The sequence below is a fragment of the Salvelinus alpinus genome, chromosome 4 (genome assembly GCF_045679555.1).
Source record: "Salvelinus alpinus chromosome 4, SLU_Salpinus.1, whole genome shotgun sequence".
Taxonomy (NCBI): domain Eukaryota; kingdom Metazoa; phylum Chordata; class Actinopteri; order Salmoniformes; family Salmonidae; genus Salvelinus; species Salvelinus alpinus.
The window spans coordinates 94,137,654-94,162,802 of NC_092089.1; the positions used below are offsets into that span (position 1 = coordinate 94,137,654).

The 25,149-nt window shown below is 46.0% G+C and overlaps 1 protein-coding gene across 1 annotated transcript in view; it reads left to right on the top strand.

Annotated features, from left to right (window-relative positions):
• The window catches only part of sh3tc2 (SH3 domain and tetratricopeptide repeats 2), a 58,658-nt gene that overhangs the window by 7,446 nt on the left and 26,063 nt on the right, over positions 1-25,149 (top strand). Inside the window, exons 2-9 of the mRNA XM_071395347.1 lie at positions 8,617-8,715; positions 10,093-10,227; positions 15,792-15,919; positions 16,136-16,241; positions 17,296-17,439; positions 18,253-18,451; positions 21,655-21,728; positions 23,605-23,800. Of these exons, the coding sequence (XP_071251448.1) occupies positions 8,617-8,715; positions 10,093-10,227; positions 15,792-15,919; positions 16,136-16,241; positions 17,296-17,439; positions 18,253-18,451; positions 21,655-21,728; positions 23,605-23,800 (1,081 nt within the window). The remainder of the gene's footprint in view (positions 1-8,616; positions 8,716-10,092; positions 10,228-15,791; positions 15,920-16,135; positions 16,242-17,295; positions 17,440-18,252; positions 18,452-21,654; positions 21,729-23,604; positions 23,801-25,149) is intronic.

Here is a 25,149-nt window from a genome sequence, read left to right on the forward strand (position 1 = left end):
GTCCCAACTTATAGCAGAGACAACATGTCCAACTTATCGCCGAGACAACATGTCCAACTTATCGCAGAGATAACATGTCCCAACTTATAGCAGAGACAACATGTCCCAACTTATAGCAGAGACAACATGTCCAACTTATAGCAGAGACAACATGTCCCAACTTATCGCAGAGACAACATGTCCCAACTTATAGCAGAGACAACATGTCCCAACTTATAGCAGAGACAACATGTCCAACTTATCGCACAGATAACATGTCCAACTTATAGCAGAGACAACATGTCCCAACTTATAGCAGAGACAACATGTCCCAACTTATAGCAGAGACAACATGTCCCAACTTATCGCAGAGACAACATGTCCCAACTTATAGCAGAGACAACATGTCCCAACTTATCGCAGAGACAACATGTCCCAACTTATCGCACAGATAACATGTCCAATTTATAACAGAGACAACATGTCCCAACTTATAGCAGAGACAACATGTCCCAACTTATCGCAGAGACAACATGTCCCAACTTATAGCAGAGACAACATGTCCAACTTATCGCAGAGACAACATGTCCAACTTATCGCACAGATAACATGTCCAATTTATAACAGAGACAACATGTCCCAACTTATCGCACAGATAACATGTCCCAACTGATAGCAGAGTCAACATGTCCAACTTATCGCAGAGACAACATGTCCCAACTGATAGCAGAGACAACATGTCCAACTTATCGCAGAGACAACATGTCCCAACTGATAGCAGAGTCAACATGTCCAACTTATCGCAGAGAGAACATGTCCCAACTGATAGCAGAGTCAACATGTCCAACTTATCGCAGAGACAACATGTCCCAACTGATAGCAGAGTCAACATGTCCAACTTATCGCAGAGACAACATGTCCCAACTTATAGCAGAGACAACATGTCCCAACTTATAGCAGAGACAACATCTCCCAACTTATCGCAGAGACAACATGTCCCAACTTATAGCAGAGACAACATGTCCAACTTATCGCCGAGACAACATGTCCAACTTATCGCAGAGACAACATGTCCCAACTTATAGCAGAGACAACATGTCCCAACTTATAGCAGAGACAACATGTCCCAACTTATCGCAGAGACAACATGTCCCAACTTATAGCAGAGACAACATGTCCAACTTATCGCCGAGACAACATGTCCAACTTATAGCAGAGACAACATGTCCAACTTATCGCCGAGACAACATGTCCAACTTATAGCAGAGACAACATGTCCAACTTATCGCCGAGACAACATGTCCAACTTATCGCAGAGACAACATGTCCCAACTTATAGCAGAGACAACATGTCCCAACTTATAGCAGAGACAACATGTCCCAACTTATCGCACAGATAACATGTCCAACTTATAGCAGAGACAACATGTCAAATTTATAGTAGAGTTTATAGCAGAGACAACACGTACAGCATAAAGCTGTTGTGTGTGTGACAACATGGATTTGTACCTGGGTCTCCTGCTTGTCAAAACACTGTCCACTCAGCCAGTCTTCAGTCTTCAGTCTTCAGTTTTAAACGTTGCGTTGAATCACCCTTGTTACACTGAGCACATGGGGCCCTATTCAGCCTTGACATATACAGACTGAACATGGACTTGAATCAATACAATATGGGCATTCTTTGACATAAGTCCATGTTAAGTCAACTGATCTCAAGTCTGAATAGGAATTCCAGCTTTTTCTGTGTGTAATTCAACCTTTATATCTTCAATGCTTTATTTCCACGGATTAGAAACATGAGGACACAGAGAAGGAGTGAAAGTGGGACAAGCGGGAATTTGAACCCCTGACTTGTGGGACATTAAGATAGCAAATTAGTTTGGAATGTTACCCACTCAACCATATCTCCACGTGCAGAACTTGTGAATCCCATTTTTCCGAAGACAAATGTTTAGATTAAATACCAAAAGTGAACTTTAAAAATTGTGCTGCCGTACTGGGCATTCGTGGCTGAGTGCCCTATGGATCAGTCTATGGTCAAGTGTAAAAACAGGAGCGTTTGCGGGCGCCTCCCCTCTATTTTGGTCCTTCATGAACTCAGACAGGTGAGAGCCGACCAAACACTCAGGTGAGACTCTCCAAAACAATCCAAGAAAGTGTGCGTCAATTAAAATGTGAAATACCAAATGTTATCACATCGAAGAAGAAAACAGAAAAGGAATTCACTTAACAAGAACATGTGTTTTGTGCGGTAATGTAAAGTACTTTAATTAAAGTACTACTTGAGTTGTTTTTGGGGTATCTGTACTTTACATTACTATATATATTTTTGACAACTTTTACTTTTACTTCACTACATTCCTAAAGAAAATTGTGCTTTTTACTCCATACGCTTTCCCTGACAACCCAAAGTAGTCAATACATTTTGAATGCTTAGCAGAACAAGAAAATTGTAAAATTAACGTGGTCACCCCTACTGCCTCTGGCCTGGCGGACTCACTCAACACAAATGCATCTTTTGTAAATAACGTCTGAGCGTTGGAGAGTGACCCTGGATATCCGTAAATAAAAACAAGAACATGGTGCCGTACGCTTTGCTTAATATAAGGAATTTGAAATTATTTATACTTTTACTTTTGATACTTAAGTATATTTTAGAAATTAAATTAACCTTTTATACCTTTTATACTTATATTATACTTATATTTAAAACCTTATACTTTTAGACTTTTACTCAAGTAGTATTTCACTGGGTGACTTTCACTTTTACTTGAGTCTTTTTCTATTAAGGTATCTTTACTTTTACACAAGTATGACAATTGGGTACTTTTTCCACCACTGGTTTTGTGTAGCATTTCATAACGGCTGCTATGCTAATAGTCCAAGGCAAGCATTCATTGATCAGTTTTCTTTATGCTAGATATAGTTTGAATTCGTTTTTTATGCAAATGAGGGTCTGCTTTTTAGTTAATAAAAGCAGGGAATAAACAATACGAACAGGGAATAAACAATACGAACAGGGAATAAACAATAAGAGGAGGGAATAAACAATAAGAGGAGGGAATAAACAATATGAACAGGGAATAAACAATAAGAGTAGGGAATAAACAATAAGAACAGGGAATAAACAATAAGAGCAGGGAATAAACAATAAGAGGAGGGAATAAACAATACGAGCAGGGAATAAACAATAAGAGCAGGGAATAAACAATAAGAGCAGGGAATAAACAATAAGAACAGGGAATAAACAATAAGAAAAGGGAATAAACAATAAGAGGAGGGAATAAACAATAAGAACAGGGAATAAACAATAAGAACAGGGAATAAACAATAAGAACAGGGAATAAACAATAAGAGCAGGGAATAAACAATAAGAGTAGGGAATAAACAATACGAGCAGGGAATAAACAATAAGAGCAGGGAATAAACAATAAGAGCAGGGAATAAACAATAAGAGGAGGGAATAAACAATAAGAACAGGGAATAAACAATAAGAGGAGGGAATAAACAATAAGAGGAGGGAATAAACAATAAGAGGAGGGAATAAACAATAAGAACAGGGAATAAACAATAAGAGGAGGGAATAAACAATAAGAACAGGGAAATAAACAATAAGAGGAGGGAATAAACAATAAGAGGAGGGAATCTCATTTACAGCATTTGGAAAATCCAGAAGAAGGGATCTAATTCTGCACTCAAAACACCATAAAAATGTTTTTCAAACTGTTTGACAATGCTTCCTGTTTCTGGCAAGGTGTTGCACAACTCTTGATTCAGTACTGCTGCAACATGAAGTTTCAATACTTACATTCTAGTCATTTAGCAGACGCTCGTATCCAGAGAGACTTACAGTAAGGAGTCACACGCAAACACACACACTCAGTGACCATACACACAAACACACACACACTCAGTGACCATACACACAAACACACACACGCTCAGTGACCATACACACAAACACACACACACTCAGTGGCCATACACACAAACACACACACTCAGTGACCATACACACAAACACACACACACTCAGTGACCATACACACAAACACACACACACACACACAGTGACCATACACACAAACACACACACACTCAGTGGCCATACAAACACACACACACTCAGTGACCATACACACAAACACACACACACACACACACACTCAGTGACCATACACACAAACACACACACACTCAGTGGCCATACAAACACACACACACTCAGTGACCATACACACAAACACACACACTCAGTGACCATACACACAAACACACACACACTCAGTGACCATACACACAAACACACACACGCACACACTCAGTGACCATACACACAAACTGAGAGACCATACAACAAACACACACACACACACACTCAGTGACCATACACACAAACACACACACACACACACACACACACACACACACACACACTCAGTGACCATGCACACAAACACACACACACACTCAGTGACATACACACAAACACACACACACACACACACACACTCAGTGACCATACACACAAACACACACACACACTCAGTGACCACACACACACTCTCTCTCACTGACCAGCCCACACACGCATGCCATCAGAAGAGAGTGCTTTGTGTTCATAGACTGGGCAGCAGCTAGAGAGAGAGAGAGAGAGAGAGAGAGGTGGGTGGTGGTGGGGGGAGCGGACGGGAGAGATGAATTTCCAGAGAAAGAGGGGAGAGAGAATGAGAGAGAGAATTGTAATAGAGAATAGAAGGGGTGATAGAGATACAGGAATAAGCTCTACAGAGAGCGACAGAGCAGACATCCTACACTGGAGAGAGAGAGATAGCTCAGAACAAGAGAGAGTGAAAGTGAGTGCTGCCTCCGAGAAAAATAGACAGAGCCAGACTGCCACACCGCCAGACCGGCAGACTGCCAGACCGCCAGACTGCCAGACCGCCAGACCGCCAGACAGTCAGTCTGAATGCCTAGTAGCTGAGAGCAGTTGGCATCATTGATTTCTAGGAGCTGTAAGCTGCCGGTACACATGGCGTGGTGCTGTTGCCCTCCTTTCCGGGCCTCCTCGTCCTCCTGCTGCTCTCCGCTCCTCAAACGCTGCCTTCTCTTCCCAGGTTGGTTCCACTTCACCCTGCCGTCTGTACCCACAGCCTGTAGCTGAGGCTAGTAGGTCACTGACATGAGAAGACAGAGAGCAGTAACTCTCTCGTTCAGACAGATACTGCTGCTGTAGGTATATCTATATGACATGGGTAACAGGCTATCCCATGAAGGTATAGTATAGTACAGGGCATGGTGTGTCAGTGTGACTTTGTGTTAGGTGGTGTCTGATTGTGCTTGTTGTGTGTACTGTAGTGGCAGTACTGCCTGTCACATTGTTACTAAACTGTGCAGCTTGTTGTGTTCTGTGTCTCAGTGCAGGTTAACAGATCAGTCAATCAGTGTGTATTGTCTTTATGCTTTGTCCTGTGTAGAGAGTCTCTCTGCATGTTCGGTAATATTACCACTATTATGACAGGTTCATAAAACATGAAGACAATTTTGACATTGACCGTCAGCCGTGGCTTACCATTCCAGTGTTGTATACAATACACAAAGGCTTATCGTTGTTTTGTTGTATTTAGAGGGCATGCTTGTTCTTGTCTGAGTGTCTTCTGGTCTGAATGTTCTCTCATCTGAGCTGTTGTCTCATGGGTAACGCTCAGTGTTGTGTGGGGTTGTTGGCTGATGATGTCAGTGCAAACACTGTCGACCCTTACCACAGCGCTTTCCAATCCCGGCCCCTGGACCCCAGGGGGTGAAATGTGTGTTTTTGCCCGAGCATTACACATCTAAATCTAATAATCAACTCATAATCAAGCTTCGATAATTTGAACCAGGTATGTAGTGCTAGTAACTGTCCTGAGATCAGGGTGGCTGGTGAGGACATAGTGCTAGTAGCTGTCTTGAGATCAGGGTGGCTGGTGAGGACATAGTCCTAGTAGCTGTCCTGAGATCAGGGTGGCTGGTGAGGACATAGTGCTAGTAGCTGTCTTGAGATCAGGGTGGCTGGTGAGGACATAGTCCTAGTAGCTGGTCTGAGATCAGGGTGGCTGGTGAGGACATAGTCCTAGTAGCTGTCCTGAGATCAGGGTGGCTGGTGAGGACATAGTGCTAGTAGCTGTCCTGAGATCAGGGTGGCTGGTGAGGACATAGTCCTAGTAGCTGTCCTGAGATCAGGGTGGCTGGTGAGGACATAGTGCTAGTAGCTGTCCTGAGATCAGGGTGGCTGGTGAGGACATAGTGCTAGTAGCTGTCCTGAGATCAGGGTGGCTGGTGAGGACATAGTCCTAGTAGCTGTCCTGAGATCAGGGTGGCTGGTGAGGACATAGTCCTAGTAGCTGTCTTGAGATCAGGGTGGCTGGTGAGGACATAGTCCTAGTAGCTGTCTTGAGATCAGGGTGGCTGGTGAGGACATAGTGCTAGTAGCTGTCTTGAGATCAGGGTGGCTGGTGAGGACATAGTGCTAGTAGCTGTCCTGAGATCAGGGTGGCTGGTGAGGACATAGTCCTAGTAGCTGTCCTGAGATCAGGGTGGCTGGTGAGGACATAGTCCTAGTAGCTGTCCTGAGATCAGGGTGGCTGGTGAGGACATAGTCCTAGTAGCTGTCCTGAGATCAGGGTGGCTGGTGAGGACATAGTGCTAGTAGCTGTCTTGAGATGAGGGTGGCTGGTGAGGACATAGTGCTAGTAGCTGTCTTGAGATCAGGGTGGCTGGTGAGGACATAGTGCTAGTAGCTGTCTTGAGATCAGGGTGGCTGGTGAGGACATAGTGCTAGTAGCTGTCTTGAGATCAGGGTGGCTGGTGAGGACATAGTGCTAGTAGCTGTCCTGAGATCAGGGTGGCTGGTGAGGACATAGTGCTAGTAGCTGTCCTGAGATCAGGGTGGCTGGTGAGGACATAGTGCTAGTAGCTGTCCTGAGATCAGGGTGGCTGGTGAGGACATAGTGCTAGTAACTGTCTTGAGATCAGGGTGGCTGGTGAGGACATAGTCCTAGTAACTGTCCTGAGATCGGGGTGGCTGGTGAGGACATAGTGCTAGTAACTGTCCTGAGATCAGGGTGGCTGGTGAGGACATAGTCCTAGTAACTGTCTTGAGATCAGGGTGGCTGGTGAGGACATAGTGCTAGTAGCTGTCCTGAGATCAGGGTGGCTGGTGAGGACATAGTGCTAGTAACTGTCTTGAGATCAGGGTGGCTGGTGAGGACATAGTCCTAGTAGCTGTCCTGAGATCAGGGTGGCTGGTGAGGACATAGTCCTAGTAGCTGTCCTGAGATCAGGGTGGCTGGTGAGGACATAGTGCTAGTAGCTGTCCTGAGATCAGGGTGGCTGGTGAGGACATAGTGCTAGTAACTGTCTTGAGATGAGGGTGGCTGGTGAGGACATAGTGCTAGTAGCTGTCCTGAGATCAGGGTGGCTGGTGAGGACATAGTGCTAGTAACTGTCCTGAGATCAGGGTGGCTGGTGAGGACATAGTGCTAGTAGCTGTCCTGAGATCAGGGTGGCTGGTGAGGACATAGTGCTAGTAACTGTCCTGAGATCAGGGTGGCTGGTGAGGACATAGTGCTAGTAACTGTCTTGAGATCAGGGTGGCTGGTGAGGACATAGTGCTAGTAACTGTCCTGAGATCAGGGTGGCTGGTGAGGACATAGTGCTAGTAACTGTCCTGAGATCAGGGTGGCTGGTGAGGACATAGTGCTAGTAGCTGTCCTGAGATCAGGGTGGCTGGTGAGGACATAGTGCTAGTAGCTGTCCTGAGATCAGGGTGGCTGGTGAGGACATAGTCCTAGTAGCTGTCCTGAGATCAGGGTGGCTGGTGAGGACATAGTGCTAGTAGCTGTCTTGAGATCAGGGTGGCTGGTGAGGACATAGTCCTAGTAGCTGTCCTGAGATCAGGGTGGCTGTTGAGGACATAGTGCTAGTAGCTGTCTTGAGATGAGGGTGGCTGGTGAGGACATAGTCCTCGGGCAAAAATAAACATTTGCACCCCTTGTGGTCCCCAGGGCCATTATTAAGAAACCCTGTTTTACGATATCTGATGGCTATCTGCTTTCCTGGTAAAGACGACGGATGTCTGTTCACTGCTTGCTGATTGGTCCCAGATGTGATCTGTTTGTGATACAACAACTTTTCAACACAATCTTCTTTCAGTAAATGTGTCCTTCCTTGTGTCCTTCCCCTCATCAGAGTATTGATGGAGATTTAAGGAGGAATCCACTTTAGACCATTGACATGCACCCCTTGATGTTGTTTACTACTTTGTGTCATGCTAATCTCCTTCCCCGACATTTACTGATGGGTGTGTCCCACTAATATCATTCCTCCCTCCCAGATATTTACTAATTTCCTTCCCTATTCCTAGACATTGGGCACGTTCTTCTGCCCAGGCATTGCTGTCGCATGTCAGATCTTACACATGCCTGGATAGACATTTTATTCATTAGCTAACCACTTCATATGTTATAACAATCTGGTGCCCGGCGGCAAAGTTGATGACATGGCACGCAACCATTGGTTGATGCATGCAACGTCTGATCAGGGGAACGCGACCCTATACTGATGTGTGTAACACTTATCTCCTTCCCCCCCTCCCAGACATCTCCCCTGCTGAGCTGGATGCACTATGGAGAGAACCCCCGTATACGCTGGCGGGAACCAATGAGCACTTCCCAGGAAATGATGTTATGATTCCAGGTAACTACAGTAAAAGCCTTAAAGCGTTCGATGACATAAAACATCCAGCTGATTCAATCCCAATTAAGTCCTGCGTGAGTTATATTGCCCAGACAAATGTTGAGTTTGAATGCTTCTGGATGTGTACTGTAGCAAACAATGAAACATTGTATTACACAATAGTCTCAACAGTCCCAGGTTGAGGAAGTGTTGGGCACATCCATCCTCTCTGTACAATGTGACAACAGCATGGGGAAGCCAACCTAGCTACTCATGAAGCCTTTTTGATTGTTTTTCTGTGTTTCTGTGTGTGTGTGTGTGTGTGTGTGTGTGTGTGTGTGTGTGTGTGTGTGTGTGTGTGTGTGTGTGTGTGTGTGTGTGTGTGTGTGTGTGTGTGTGTGTGTGTGTGTGTGTGTGTGTGTGTGCACGCAGGTGTGTGTGTGTGTGTGTGTGTTTGTGCACGCAGGTGTGTGTGTGTGTGTGTGTATGTGTGTGTGTGTGTGTGTGTGTGTGTGTGTGTGTGTGTGTGTGTGTGTGTGTGTGTGTGTGTGTGTGTGTGTGTGTGTGTGTGTGTGTGTGTGTGTGTGCACGCAGGTGTGTGTGTGTGTGTGTGTTTGTGCACGCAGGTGTGTGTGTGTGTGTGTGTATGTGTGTGTGTGTGTGTGTGTGTGTGTGTGTGTGTGTGTGTGTGTGTGTGTGTGTGTGTGTGTGTGTGTGTGTGTGTGTGTGCACGCAGGTGTGTGTGTGTGTGTGTGTTTGTGCACGCAGGTGTGTGTGTGTGTGTGTGTGTGTGTGTGTGTGTGTGTGTGTGTGTGTGTGTGTGTGTGTGTGTGTGTGTGTGTGTGTGTGTGTGTGTGTGTGTGTGTGTGTGTGTGTGTGTGTGTCACACAACACGGGGGAAGCCTCCAGCGGTCAGGACAGCTTAAGCAGGTCGTTATATTATAATAGACCATCTGGGAGAGGCAGTACGTTAATAGATGGGTGGGCTTTGATAGACTCTTTATGTTCTGTTGATGTTCTGGAGGAAACAGACTAATCACTGTTGAAATCCTCATCAGCTGGACCACAGAATATACCGTACACCAGCAGTTATGTAACTGTTAGTGTGAATGTTTCCTCATACAGTAACAGAGACAAACCTCCAATTCCTTCACTTTGTCTGGTTACCTTGACTGGTTTGCGTTCCAGAAGGATATACGATGAAGCATCGTGGTCTCCATTCCCTCTTCACAGTTGTCACAAAACAACGTTGCTCCACGATCTTGCACTTGCTTACAGAGCACATGTAGCTGACACAAAAGTCTATTTTAAAATCAACCTCCCGAAACAGCTGTCTCACCCGTTCCTTCCTGAGGGTTCCTCTGACCTGACCTGACCTCTGTTTCCTGTCTTCTCCAGTGGTGGAGAGGGTGGAGGGGCTGGGGGTGGAGTCTGGGAGCGGGGAGGCGGAGCCGGACAGTTACTGGAAGAGGAAGGAGGCGTTCACCAGAGGAAGCACCGTGTCACTGTCCGTGGGAGAGAGATTCTCCTCAGGTACTGTTCTGCTCACAGATACTCTGTACGGATGTGCTCCAATTGGTACCCTAATACCTAGAGGTGCACTTTTGACCCACACGGTGCTATTTGGGCCAGCCAGGGTGTCTCTCTCTCTATTCCTGCCGTGGATGTGCTAACTGCTAACGTTGCGGTGTTAACAGCTGCTGGTCATGGTTGTGTGGTGTGATACTGTCATCACATCTCTATTGTACCCTGTCGGTATTCTACACAGTCGACTATATAATCACTGTATCGTTCATGTTGTCTGTATGTAAAGTACGTCAACATCCTGTAAGAAAACTGACTTCATGCTAACGTTACAGTAGACACAGCTACTTAGCTACTCTACGGTTCTCTGTGTCTTTCCTCCAGCAGGTTCCCGTGTAGCTCTCCCCCAAATGGACCTAATGTTAAAGGGTCCCTTTAAAACTCCACTAAGAGTCACTCCAGGCTGTGATACACTATAATACACTCACTGAGCATGACTCTATAATACACTCACTGAGCATGACTCTATAGTACACTCACTGAGCAAGACTCTATAAGCATGAAGCATTAGCATGAAGTCAGTTTTCTTCCGGCGCCGAAAAGAGATGGCTGCCTCGCTTCGTGTTCCTTGGAAAATATGCAGTATTTTGTTTTTTTACGTGTTATTTCTTACATCGGTACCCCGGGTAATCTTAGGTTTCATTACATACAGTCGGGAGGAACTACTGAATATACGATTAACGTCAACTCATCATCGTTCCTACCAGGAATATGACTTTCCCGAAACGGATCCAGTGTTTTGCCTTCCACACAATACAATGGATCTGATCCCAGCCGGCGACCCTGTGCGACGCCGAAAAAGGGGAAAACGTGGCGGTCTCGTGGTCAGGCTTCGGAGACGGGCACATCGCGCTCCACTCCCTAGCATACTACTCGCCAATGTCCAGTCTCTTGACAATAAGGTTGATGAAATCCGAGCACGGGTAGCATTCCAGAGAGACATCAGGGATTGCAACGTGCTCTGCTTCACGGAAACATGGCTAACTCAAGGGACGCTAACGGAGTCGGTGCAGCCAGCTGGTTTCTTCATGCATCGCGCCGACAGAAACAAACATCTTTCCGGTAAGAAGAGGGGCGGGGGGGTATGCCTTATGATTAACGAGAAGTGGTGTGATCATCATAACAACACACAAGAACTCAAGTCGTTCTGTTCACCTGATCTAGAACTCCTCACAATCAAATGTCGACCGCATTATCTACCAAGGGAATTCTCGTCAATCATAATCACAGCCGTATACATTCCACCCCAAGCAGACACATCGATGGCCCTGAACGAACTTTATCTGACTCTTTGTAAACTGGAAACCACACACCCTGAGGCTGCATTCATCGTAGCTGGGGATTTTAACAAGGCTAATCTAAAAACAAAACTCCCTAAATTCTATCAGCATATCGATTGTGCTACCAAGGCTGGAAAAACACTAGACCATTGTTATACTAATTTCCGCGACGCTTATAAGGCCCTCCCCCGCCCCCCTTTCGGAAAAGCTGACCACGACTCCATTTTGTTGATTCCAGCCTACAAACAAAAAACTCAAACAACAAGCTCCCGCGCTCAGGTCTGTTCAACGCTGGTCCGACCAATCTGAATCCACGCTTCAAGACTGCTTCGATCACGCGGATTGGAATATGTTCCGCATCGCGTCCAACAACAATATTGACGAATATGCTGATTCGGTGAGCGAGTTCATTAGGAAGTGCATTGACGATGTCGTACCCACAGCAACGATAAAAACATTCCCAAACCAGAAACCGTGGATTGACGGCAGCATTCGCGTGAAACTGAAAGCGCGAACCACTGCTTTTAACCAGGGCAAGGTGACCGGAAGCATGACCGAATACAAACAGTGTAGCTATTCTCTCCGCAAGGCAATCAAACAGGCTAAGTCTCAGTACAGAGACAAAATCGAGTCGAAATTCAACAGCTCAGACACAAGAGGTATGTGGCAGGGTCTACAGTCAATCACGGATTACAAAAAGAAAACCAGCCCCGTCGAGGACCAGGATGTCTTGCTCCCAGACAGGCTAAACAACTTTTTTGCCCGCTTTGAGGACAATACAGTGCCACTGACACGGCCCCCTACCAAAACCTGCGGGCTCTCCTTCACTGCAGCCGAGGTGAGTAAAACATTTAAACGTGTTAACCCTCGCAAGGCTGCAGGCCCAGACGGCATTCCCAGCCGCGTCCTCAGAGCATGCGCAGACCAGCTGGCTGGTGTGTTTACGGACATATTCAATCAATCCTTATCCCAGTCTGCTGTTCCCACATGCTTCAAGAGGGCCACCATTGTTCCTGTTCCCAAGAAAGCTAAGGTAACTGAGCTAAACGACTACCGCCCCGTAGCACTCACTTCCGTCATCATGAAGTGCTTTGAGAGACTAGTCAAGGACCATATCACCTCCACCCTACCGGACACCCTAGACCCACTCCAATTTGCTTACCGACCCAATAGGTCCACAGACGACGCAATCGCAACCACACTGCACACTGCCCTAACCCATCTGGACAAGAGGAATACCCATGTGAGAATGCTGTTCATCGATTACAGCTCAGCATTTAACACCATAGTACCCTCCAAACTCGTCATCAAGCTCGAGACCCTGGGTCTCGACCCCGCCCTGTGCAACTGGGTCCTGGACTTCCTGACGGGCCGCCCCCAGGTGGTGAGGGTAGGTAACAACATCTCCACCCCGTTGATCCTCAACACCGGGGCCCCACAAGGGTGCGTTCTGAGCCCTCTCCTGTACTCCCTGTTCACCCACGACTGCGTGGCCATGCACGCCTCCAACTCAATCATCAAGTTTGCGGATGACACTATAGTGGTAGGCTTGATCACCAACAACGACGAGACGGCCTACAGGGAGGAGGTGAGGGCCCTCGGAGTGTGGTGTCAGGAAAATAACCTCATACTCAACGTCAACAAAACAAAGGAGATGATTGTGGACTTCAGGAAACAGCAGAGGGAGCACCCCCCTATCCACATCGACGGGTCAGTAGTGGAGAAGGTGGAAAGTTTTAAGTTCCTCGGTGTACACATCACGGACAAACTGAATTGGTCCACCCACACAGACAGCGTTGTGAAGAAGGCGCAGCAGCGCCTCTTCAACCTCAGGAGGCTGAAGAAATTCGGCTTGTCACCAAAAGCCCTCACAAACTTCTACAGATGCACAATCGAGAGCATCCTGTCGGGCTGTATCACCGCCTGGTACGGCAACTGCTCCGCCCACAACCGTAAGGCTCTCCAGAGGGTAGTGAGGTCTGCAGAACGCATCACCAGGGGCAAACTACCTGCCCTCCAGGACACCTACACCACCCGATGTCACAGGAAGGCCATAAAGATCATCAAGGACAACAACCACCCAAGCCACTGCCTGTTCACCCCGCTATCATCCAGAAGGCGAGGTCAGTACAGGTGCATCAAAGCAGGGACCGAGAGACTGAAAAACAGCTTCTATCTCAAGGCCATCAGACTGTTAAACAGCCACCACTAACATTTAGCGGCCGCTGCCAACATACTGACTCAACTCCAGCCACTTTAAAAATGGGAATTGATGGAAATTATGTAAAAATGTACCACTAGCCACTTTAAGCAATGCCACTTAATACAATGTTTACATACCCTACATTACCCATCTCATATGTATATATACTGTACTCTATATCATCTACTGCATCTTGCCATCTTTATGCAATACATGTACCACTAGCCACTTTAAACTATGCCACTTTATGTTTACATACCCTACAGTACTCATCTCATACGTATATACCGTACTCTATACCATCTACTGCATCTGCCATGCCGTTCTGTACCACCACTCATTCATATATCTTTATGTACATATTCTTTATCCCTTTACACTTGTGTGTGTGTGTAAGGTAGTAGTGTGGAATTGTTAGGTTAGATTACTGTTGGTTATTACTGCATTGTCGGAACTAGAAGCACAAGCATTTCGCTACACTCGCATTAACATCTGCTAACCATGTGTATGTGACTAATAAAATTTGATTTGATTTGATTTTATAATACACTCACTGAGCATGACTCTATAACACACTCACTGAGCATGACTCTATAATAAACTCACTGAGCATGACTATAATACACTCACTGAGCATTACTCTATAATACACTCACTGAGCATGACTCTACAATACACTCACTGAGCATGACTCTATAATACACTCACTGAGCATGACTCTATAATACACTCACTGAGCATGACTCTATAATACACTCACTGAGCATGACTCTACAATACACTCACTGAGCATGGCTCTATAATACACTCACTGAGCATGACTCTATAATACACTCACTGAGCATGACTCTATAATACACTCACTGAGCATGACTCTACAATACACTCACTGAGCATAACTCTACAATACACTCACTGAGAATGACTATAATACACTCACTGAGCATGACTATAATACACTCACTGAGCATGACTCTATAACACACTCACTGAGCATGACTCTATAATACACTCACTGAGCATGACTCTACAATACACTCACTGAGCATGACTCTACAATACACTCACTGAGCATGACTCTATAACACACTCACTGAGCATGACTCTATAATACACTCACTGAGCATGACTATAATACACTCACTGAGCATGACTCTATAACACACTCACTGAGCATGACTCTATAATACACTCACTGAGCATGACTCTATAATACACTCACTGAGCATGACTCTACAATACACTCACTGAGCATGACTCTATAATACACTCACTGAGCATGACTCTATAATACACTCACTGAGCATGACTCTATAATACACTCACTGAGCATGACTCTACAATACACTCACTGAGCATGACTCTATAATACACTCACTGAGCATGGCTCTATAATAAACTCACTGAGCATGACTCTATAATACACTCACTGAGCATGACTCTATAATACACTCACTGAGCATGACTCTACAATACACTCACTGAGCATGACTCTATAATACACTCACTGAGCATGACTATAATACACTCACTGAGCATGACTCTATAACACACTCACTGAGCATGACTCTATAACACACTCACTGAGCATGACTCTATAATACACTCACCGAGCATGACTCTATAATACACTCACTGAGCATGACTCTATAATACACTCACTGAGCATGACTCTATAACACACTCACTGAGCATGACTCTATAATACACTCACTGAGCATGACTCTACAATACATTCACTGAGCATGACTCTATAATACACTCACTGAGCATGACTCTATAACACACTCACTGAGCATGACTCTATAATACACTCACTGAGCATGACTCTACAATACACTCACTGAGCATGACTCTACAATACACTCACTGAGCATGACTATAACACATTCGGAAAAGTTACTCCTAAACGTTTTACCTCTGCATGTTGATGTCTACATTACAATATGACAGTATCAGTCAATCCTCCCACCGGTGATCTCGAGACTGACAGTGTGTATGTGTGCTTGTGTACGTGCTTTTTTGTGTAGACGTGGTGCTGGTGTTCAGCGGTCGGCGGCGCTCAGGTGTAATACCTGACTCTGAAATACAGGAGGCGCTCCGTACCAGACTCAGGGTTGTCGAGAGCAACAGTCAGGACGTCATCCAGCTCTTCAAGGTTAGTCACAGGTCATAGGTCAGGGGTTAGAGGTCACAGGTCAAGGCATACCAAAACAGATGACCCTGCCTAGACCAGTGGTGCAGTTCCAACCGTTGTCCTGCTAAAAGTTGTTTCTCCCTGATGTAGATGCTAGTGGTCGGTAGAGAATTAAGGTGACCTCTGCATCCTCGCTGTTTCTTCATCAATGTCTTCGGTTCTTCTGCCTCCCTACAGGACCTGTCTGCCCGTCTGGTGTCTGTCCACGCTGAGAAGGACAGCTTTGTCATCACCTTCAAGACTGTAGAGGAGATGTGGAAGTTCTCTACCTACCTGGCTCTAGGTGTGCTGTACTATCATAGTCTACCTACCTGGCTCTAGGTGTGCTGTACTATCCTAGTCTACCTACCTGGCTCTAGGTGTGCTGTACTATCCTAGTCTACCTACCTGGCTCTAGGTGTGCTGTACTATCCTAGTCTACCTACCTGGCTCTAGGTGTGCTGTACTATCATAGTCTACCTACCTGGCTCTAGGTGTGCTGTACTATCATAGTCTACCTACCTGGCTCTAGGTGTGCTGTACTATCCTAGTCTACCTACCTGGCTCTAGGTGTGCTGTACTATCCTAGTCTACCTACCTGGCTCTAGGTGTGCTGTACTATCATAGTCTACCTACCTGGCTCTAGGTGTGCTGTACTATCCTAGTCTACCTACCTGGCTCTAGGTGTGCTGTACTATCCTAGTCTACCTACCTGGCTCTAGGTGTGCTGTACTATCCTAGTCTACCTACCTGGCTCTAGGTGTGCTGTACTATCATAGTCTACCTACCTGGCTCTAGGTGTGCTGTACTATCATAGTCTACCTACCTGGCTCTAGGTGTGCTGTACTATCCTAGTCTACCTACCTGGCTCTAGGTGTGCTGTACTATCCTAGTCTACCTACCTGGCTCTAGGTGTGCTGTACTATCCTAGTCTACTTACCTGGCTCTAGGTGTGCTGTACTATCATAGTCTACCTACCTGGCTCTAGGTGTGCTGTACTATCATAGTCTACCTACCTGGCTCTAGGTGTGCTGTACTATCATAGTCTACCTACCTGGCTCTAGGTGTGCTGTACTATCCTAGTCTACCTACCTGGCTCTAGGTGTGCTGTACTATCATAGTCTACCTACCTGGCTCTAGGTGTGCTGTACTATCATAGTCTACCTGACCTGGATGAAACTCTCATTAACACAGTCTGATGGCTGATTATTACGTCCAGTCTGGTTAGATGTTGCAAATAGGCGCAGAACCAGGATCTGCGTCCCTCACCCAATCCTAACCTAAACCATCAGCCTGGAAGAACCAGACCTTACATCAGGATGTAGGGACAACTTCGTCTTACTTTGTTGTATGTCCAGGCTATGTGGCGCGGTGTCTGGAGAATTTTCTGTGTGACCAGTCGTTCTGGCTGGACGCTGAGCTGCTGAGGGACCTGGAGATCACTGTGACTGTAGACGAGGAACACCTAGCCACACTCTACCTGGGACTGCTGCTGCAGGAGGGTGAACGAACACCTTATGAACTCTTTATGAACACCTTACGAACACCTTATGAACTCTTTATGAACACCTTATTAACACTTTATGAACTCTTAATGAACACCTTATGAACACCTTATGAACACCTTATGAACTCTTTATGAACACCTTATGAACACTTTATGAACTCTTTATGAACACCTTATGAACACCTTATGAACTCTTTATGAACACCTTATGAACACCTTATGAACTCTTTATAGACATCTTATGAACAGTTTACAAACGACTAATGGACAAGTTATAAAGACTTCTATGAACTCCTTATGGACAGCTTGTATTCTCTACTTTCTTGACCCTCATCATCAACAGCAGTTTATATCACACTCTCCTCAGAGCAGAACAGAAGCAAAAAAGTTGTTCCATTTCAAAACATGTTGTTCTAGATACCTAGAAATGAAATGCAACTAAACCTAAACTGATTACATGTTCTAAAATGTTCAGAGATAAATTAAAACAGCAAAACAAAGATGGATGTTTAACTTCATTTAATTTAGAGAGCTATTGTACTACCATGCATTTACATTGTCTGAGTGGGCATAATGTTTAACAAGGAAGTACTCTCCTCCCTAACGCCTGAGAGGAATCAATAGCCAGTGAAAGGAAGAAGTGTTGAGAATAGATTTTTTTATGGATTCTGTGAAGGAGGACAGAGCCTCAGTTCAGTCAAATGTTCATTCTTTACAGAAACCTGCATCCCCCGGGGTGAGCGTGTGTTTGTGTGTGTCTGTTGTTCTCTGCGAGTCATTCAACAGTATTTATCTCTCTCTCCTCCAGGGTCGTTCTTTGCCAAGGCGCTGGTGAGCAGTGGCGAGCACAGTGATGAGGAGGAGGAGCTGTGTTTCAGACGTAATGACTTGCTGATGGTTAGAGACACGGGGCAGGACAGTCACTGGGAGGGCACCCTTCTCTCCACCGGACAACACGGACTAGTGCCTGTCAACACCATGCAGCCGCTGCCATACCCCTTCTACCAGTGAGTTACCTAGTCTCTACCCCTAACCCATATCTCTTCTACCAGTGAGTTACCTAGTCTCTACCCCCTAACCCATACCCCTTCTACCAGTGAGTTACCTGGTCTCTGTCCCTTAACCCATACCCCTTCTACCAGTGAGTTACCTAGTCTCTACCCCTAACCCATACCCCTTCTACCAGTGAGTTACCTAGTCTCTATCCCTTAACCCATACCTCTTCTACCAGTGAGTTACCTAGTCTCTACCCCTAACCCATACCCCTTCTACCAGTGAGTTACCTAGCCTCTACCCCCTAACCCATACCCCTTCTACCAGTGAGTTACCTAGCCTCTACCCCCTAACCCATACCCCTTCTACCAGTGAGTTACCTAGTCTCTGTCCCTTAACCCATACCTCTTCTACCAGTGAGTTACCTAGTCTCTATCCCTTAACCCATACCCCTTCTACCAGTGAGTTACCTAGTCTCTACCCCCTAATCCATACCTCTTCTACCAGTGAGTTACCTAGTCTCTACCCCTTAACCCATACCCCTTCTACCAGTGAGTTACCTAGTCTCTACCCCCTAACCCATACCTCTTCTACCAGTGAGTTACCTAGTCTCTACCCCTTAACCCATACCCCTTCTACCAGTGAGTTACCTGGTCTCTACCCCTAACCCATACCTCTTCTACCAGTGAGTTACCTAGTCTCTACCCCTTAACCCATACCCCTTCTACCAGTGAGTTACCTGGTCTCTACCCCCTAACCCATATCTCTTCTACCAGTGAGTTACCTAGTCTCTATCCCTTAACCCATACCCCTTCTACCAGTGAGTTACCTAGTCTCTATCCCTTAACCCATACCCATTCTACCAGTGAGTTACCTAGTCTCTATCCCTTAACCCATACCCCTTCTACCAGTGAGTTACCTAGTCTCTACCCCTAACCCATACCCCTTCTACCAGTGAGTTACCTAGTCTCTATCCCTTAACCCATACCCATTCTACCAGTGAGTTACCTAGTCTCTATCCCTTAACCCATACCCCTTCTACCAGTGAGTTACCTAGTCTCTACCCCTAACCCATACCCCTTCTACCAGTGAGTTACCTAGTCTCTACCCCCTAACCCATACCCCTTCTACCAGTGAGTTACCTAGTCTCTATCCCTTAACCCATACCTCATTCTACCAGTGAGTTACCTAGTCTCTACCCCTTAACCCATACCCCTTCTACCAGTGAGTTACCTAGCCTCTACCCCCTAACCCATACCCCTTCTACCAGTGAGTTACCTAGCCTCTACCCCCTAACCCATACCCCTTCTACCAGTGAGTTACCTAGTCTCTGTCCCTTAACCCATATCTCTTCTACCAGTGAGTTACCTGGTCTCTACCCCCTAACCCATACCCCTTCTACCAGTGAGTTACCTAGTCTCTACCCCTAACCCATACCTCTTCTACCAGTGAGTTATCTAGTCTCTACCCCCTAACCCATACCTCTTCTACCAGTGAGTTACCTAGTCTCTACCCCCTAATCTATATCTCTTCTACCAGTGAGTTACCTAGTCTCTACCCCTTAACCCATATCTCTTCTACCAGTGAGTTATCTAGTCTCTACCCCCTAACCCATACCTCTTCTACCAGTGAGTTACCTAGTCTCTACCCCTTAACCCATACCCCTTCTACCAGTGAGTTACCTGGTCTCTACCCCCTAACCCATATCTCTTCTACCAGTGAGTTACCTAGTCTCTATCCCTTAACCCATACCCCTTCTACCAGTGAGTTACCTAGTCTCTACCCCTAACCCATATCTCTTCTACCAGTGAGTTACCTAGTCTCTACCCCTAACCCATACCCCTTCTACCAGTGAGTTACCTAGTCTCTATCCCTTAACCCATACCCCTTCTACCAGTGAGTTACCTAGTCTCTACCCCCTAACCCATACCCCTTCTACCAGTGAGTTACCTAGTCTCTACCCCCTAACCCATACCCCTTCTACCAGTGAGTTACCTAGTCTCTATCCCTTAACCCATACCCATTCTACCAGTGAGTTACCTAGTCTCTATCCCTTAACCCATACCCCTTCTACCAGTGAGTTACCTAGTCTCTACCCCTAACCCATACCCCTTCTACCAGTGAGTTACCTAGTCTCTGTCCCTTAACCCATATCTCTTCTACCAGTGAGTTACCTGGTCTCTACCCCCTAACCCATACCCCTTCTACCAGTGAGTTACCTAGTCTCTACCCCTAACCCATACCTCTTCTACCAGTGAGTTATCTAGTCTCTACCCCCTAACCCATACCTCTTCTACCAGTGAGTTACCTAGTCTCTACCTCTAACCCATATCTCTTCTACCAGTGAGTTACCTAGTCTCTACCCCTAACCCATACCTCTTCTACCAGTGAGTTATCTAGTCTCTACCCCCTAACCCATACCTCTTCTACCAGTGAGTTACCTAGTCTCTACCCCCTAATCTATATCTCTTCTACCAGTGAGTTACCTAGTCTCTACCCCTAACCCATACCCCTTCTACCAGTGAGTTACCTAGTCTCTACCCCCTAACCCATACCCCTTCTACCAGTGAGTTACCTAGCCTCTACCCCCTAACCCATATCTCTTCTACCAGTGAGTTACCTAGTCTCTACCCCTAACCCATACCCCTTCTACCAGTGAGTTACCTAGCCTCTACCCCCTAACCCATATCTCTTCTACCAGTGAGTTACCTAGTCTCTACCCCCTAACCCATATCTCTTCTACCAGTGAGTTACCTAGTCTCTACCCCCTAACCCATACCTCTTCTACCAGTGAGTTTTCTAGTCTCTATCCCTTAACCCATACCTCTTCTACCAGTGAGTTATCTAGTCTCTATCCCTTAACCCATACCCCTTCTACCAGTGAGTTACCTAGTCTCTACGCCCTAACCCATGCCCCTTCTACCAGTAAATTACCCAGTCTCTACCCCCTAACCCATACCTCTTCTACCTGTAAGTTACCTAGTCTCTATACCCTAACCCATACCGTTTCTACCAGTGAGTTACCTAGTCTCTATTCCCTAACCCATACCTCTTCTACCATCATATGCTGTATGTACACCTTATAACATGACACAGTGACATACCCAGTCACACTATAAACTATCAACCTCTATCCCTGCATTTCCTCTCACCTCTTATTTTGTAGTGAAATATGGCAGCATTTTGTGCCAAGCTAATGTGTTTCCTGTTTGTGTAGGTGGTTCCTGAGGAAGTACCCTGGCTGTGCCGGATGCTCCCCTTCAGAGAGAGGACAGTTTGACCACCCTATAGGTAAGGACCTAAATCTAAGCCTTCAGAGAGAGGACAGTTTGACCACCCTATAAGTAAGGACCTAAATCTAAGCCTTCAGAGAGAGGACAGTTTGACCAGCCTGTAGGTGAGGCCCTAAGCCTTCAGAGAGAGGACAGTTTGACCATCCTATAGGTGAGGTCTTAACCCTAAGCCTTCAGAGAGAGGACAGTTTGACTAGCCTATAGGTAAGGACCTAAATCTAAGCCTTCAGAGAGAGGACAGTTTGACCAGGCTGTAGGTGAGGCCCTAAGCCTTCAGAGAGAGGACAGTTTGACTAGCCTATAGGTAAGGCCCTAACCCTAAGCCTTCAGAGAGAGGACAGTTTGACCAGCCTATAGGTAAGGCCCTAACCCTAAGCCTTCAGAGAGAGGACAGTTTGACCAATCTACAGGTGAGGCCCTAAGCCTTCAGAGAGAGGACAGTTTGACTACCCTATAGGTGAGGTCTTAACCCTAACCCTTCAGAGAGAGGACAGTTTGACCAGCCTACAGGTGAGGCCCTAAGCCTTCAGAGAGAGGACAGTTTGACCAGCCTACAGGTGAGGCCCTAAGCCTTCAGAGAGAGGACAGTTTGACTACCCTATAGGTGAGGTCTTAACCCTAACCCTTCAGAGAGAGGACAGTTTGACCAGCCTACAGGTGAGGCCCTAAGCCTTCAGAGAGAGGACAGTTTGACTACCCTATAGGTGAGGCCCTAACCCTTCAGAGAGAGGACAGTTTGACTACCCTATAGGTGAGGCCCTAACCCTTCAGAGAGAGGACAGTTTGACCATCCTATAGGTGAGGTCTTAACCCTTCAGAGAGAGGACAGTTTGACTACCCTATAGGTGAGGCCCTAACCCTTCAGAGAGAGGACAGTTTGACTACCCTATAGGTGAGGCCCTAACCCTTCAGAGAGAGGACAGTTTGACCATCCTATAGGTGAGGCCCTAACCCTTCAGAGAGAGGACAGTTTGACTACCCTATAGGTGAGGCCCTAACCCTTCAGAGAGAGGACAGTTTGACCATCCTATAGGTGAGGCCCTAACCCTTCAGAGAGAGGACAGTTTGACTACCCTATAGGTGAGGTCTTAACCTTTCAGAGAGAGGACAGTTTGACTACCCTATAGGTGAGGCCCTAACCCTTCATATAGAGGACAGTTTGACCAGCCTATAGGTAAGGCCCTAACCCTTCAGAGAGAGGACAGTTTGACCATCCTATAGGTGAGGCCCTAACCCTTCAGAGAGAGGACAGTTTGACTACCCTATAGGTGAGGTCTTAACCCTTCAGAGAGAGGACAGTTTGACCAGCCTATAGGTAAGGCCCTAACCCTAACCCTTCAGAGAGAGGACAGTTTGACCATCCTATAGGTGAGGCCGTAACCCTTCAGAGAGAGGACAGTTTGACCAGCCTATAGGTAAGGCCCTAACCCTAACCCTTCAGAGAGAGGACAGTTTGACCATCCTATAGGTGAGGCCGTAACCCTTCAGAGAGAGGACAGTTTGACCAGCCTATAGGTAAGGCCCTAACCCTAACCCTTCAGAGAGAGGACAGTTTGACCAGCCTATAGGTAAGGCCCTAACCCTAACCCTTCAGAGAGAGGACAGTTTGACCATCCTATAGGTGAGGCCGTAACCCTTCAGAGAGAGGACAGTTTGACCAGCCTATAGGTAAGGCCCTAACCCTTCAGTGAGAGGACAGTTTGACCATCCTACAGGTGAGGTCTTAACCCTTCAGAGAGAGGACAGTTTGACCAGCCTACAGTTGAGAGCAGGAACCTTCTACCTACGCCACACTACACTCATGCCATGGCCAGTGTTCAATATAAATACAAGGCATTTCCTCCAACCCCCTGTCCTCTCCCTTCTCCCTGCAGTAACTGGTTCCTGTGAGGCTGTAGTGGACCATAACCCAGTAGGTTGTGATGAGCTCCAGCTGAGTCGAGGTGACCTGATTGAGATACAGGGGATGCTACTCCGAGGTCTGGACATGTTCATAGGAACACACTGCTCTACAGGAAACACTGGCTTCGTACACAAGGCTCACGTGAAGCCACTCAACGCCAAACCACTGTAAGAGCAATACATTTACATTTTTACATTTTAGCCATTTAGCAGACTTTCTTATCCAAAGGAGGGTGGTGGGATACTCTTTGAAGAGGTAGGGTTTCAGGTGCTTTCAGAAGATGGACAGGGACTCTGCCTCCCAAGAGACCAGAGGCGGCAGAACGGAGAGCTCGGGTTGGGATATACGGTTTGAGCATAGCTTGAAGGTTGGGAGGGGCAGTTCCTCTTGCTGTTCTGTAGGTAAGCACCACGTCATGTAGTGGATACGAGCTTCGACTGGAAGCCAGTGGAGTGTGAGGAGGAGCGGGGTGACATGGGAGAACTTGGGAAGGTTGAACACCTGGCGGGCTGCAGCGTTCTGAATAAGTTTCATAGGTTTGATGGCACTGTAAGCGCTATACATAACAGCATTACAATAACAAACCACTGTGAGGGCTATACATAACAGTATTACAATACCATACCACTGTGAGGGCTATACATTACAGTATTACAATACCATACCACTGTGAGGGCTATACATAACAGTATTACAATACCATACCACTGTGAGGGCTATACATAACAGTATTACAATACCATATCACTGTGAGGGCTATACATTACAGTATTACAATACCAAACCACTGTGAGGGCTATACATTACAGTATTACAATACCAAACCACTGTGAGGGCTATACATTACAGTATTACAATACCATACCACTGTGAGGGCTATACATAACAGTATTACAATACCATACCACTGTGAGGGCTATACATTACAGTATTACAATACCAAACCACTGTGAGGGCTATACATTACAGTATTACAATACCAAACCACTGTGAGGGCTATACATTACAGTATTACAATACCAAACCACTGTGAGGGCTATACATAACAGTATTACAATACCATACCACTGTGAGGATCATACATAACAGTATTACAATACCAAACCACTGTGAGGACTACATTTTACAGTATTACAATACCAAACCACTGTGAGGATCATACATAACAGTATTACAATACCAAACCACTGTGAGGATCATACATAACAGTATTACAATACCAAACCACTGTGAGGGCTATACATTACAGTATTACAATACCAAACCACTGTGAGGGCTATACATAACAGCATTACAATACCAAATCACTATTCGCTTACACTGATTTGGTTGTGAACAGTTATTGTGAACACAAATAGGTGTTTGTTCCACAATAATGTGCTCACAAGTTGTTTGTGCACAATCTAATTTACACAATTTATATTTTCTTTCAAAAAACATTTTTATTCACCCGTCAACTCTTCTCAGTCTTCTAGGAACAGTTTAGACCGCAGACAATGTGTCACGTTTTCTGTTC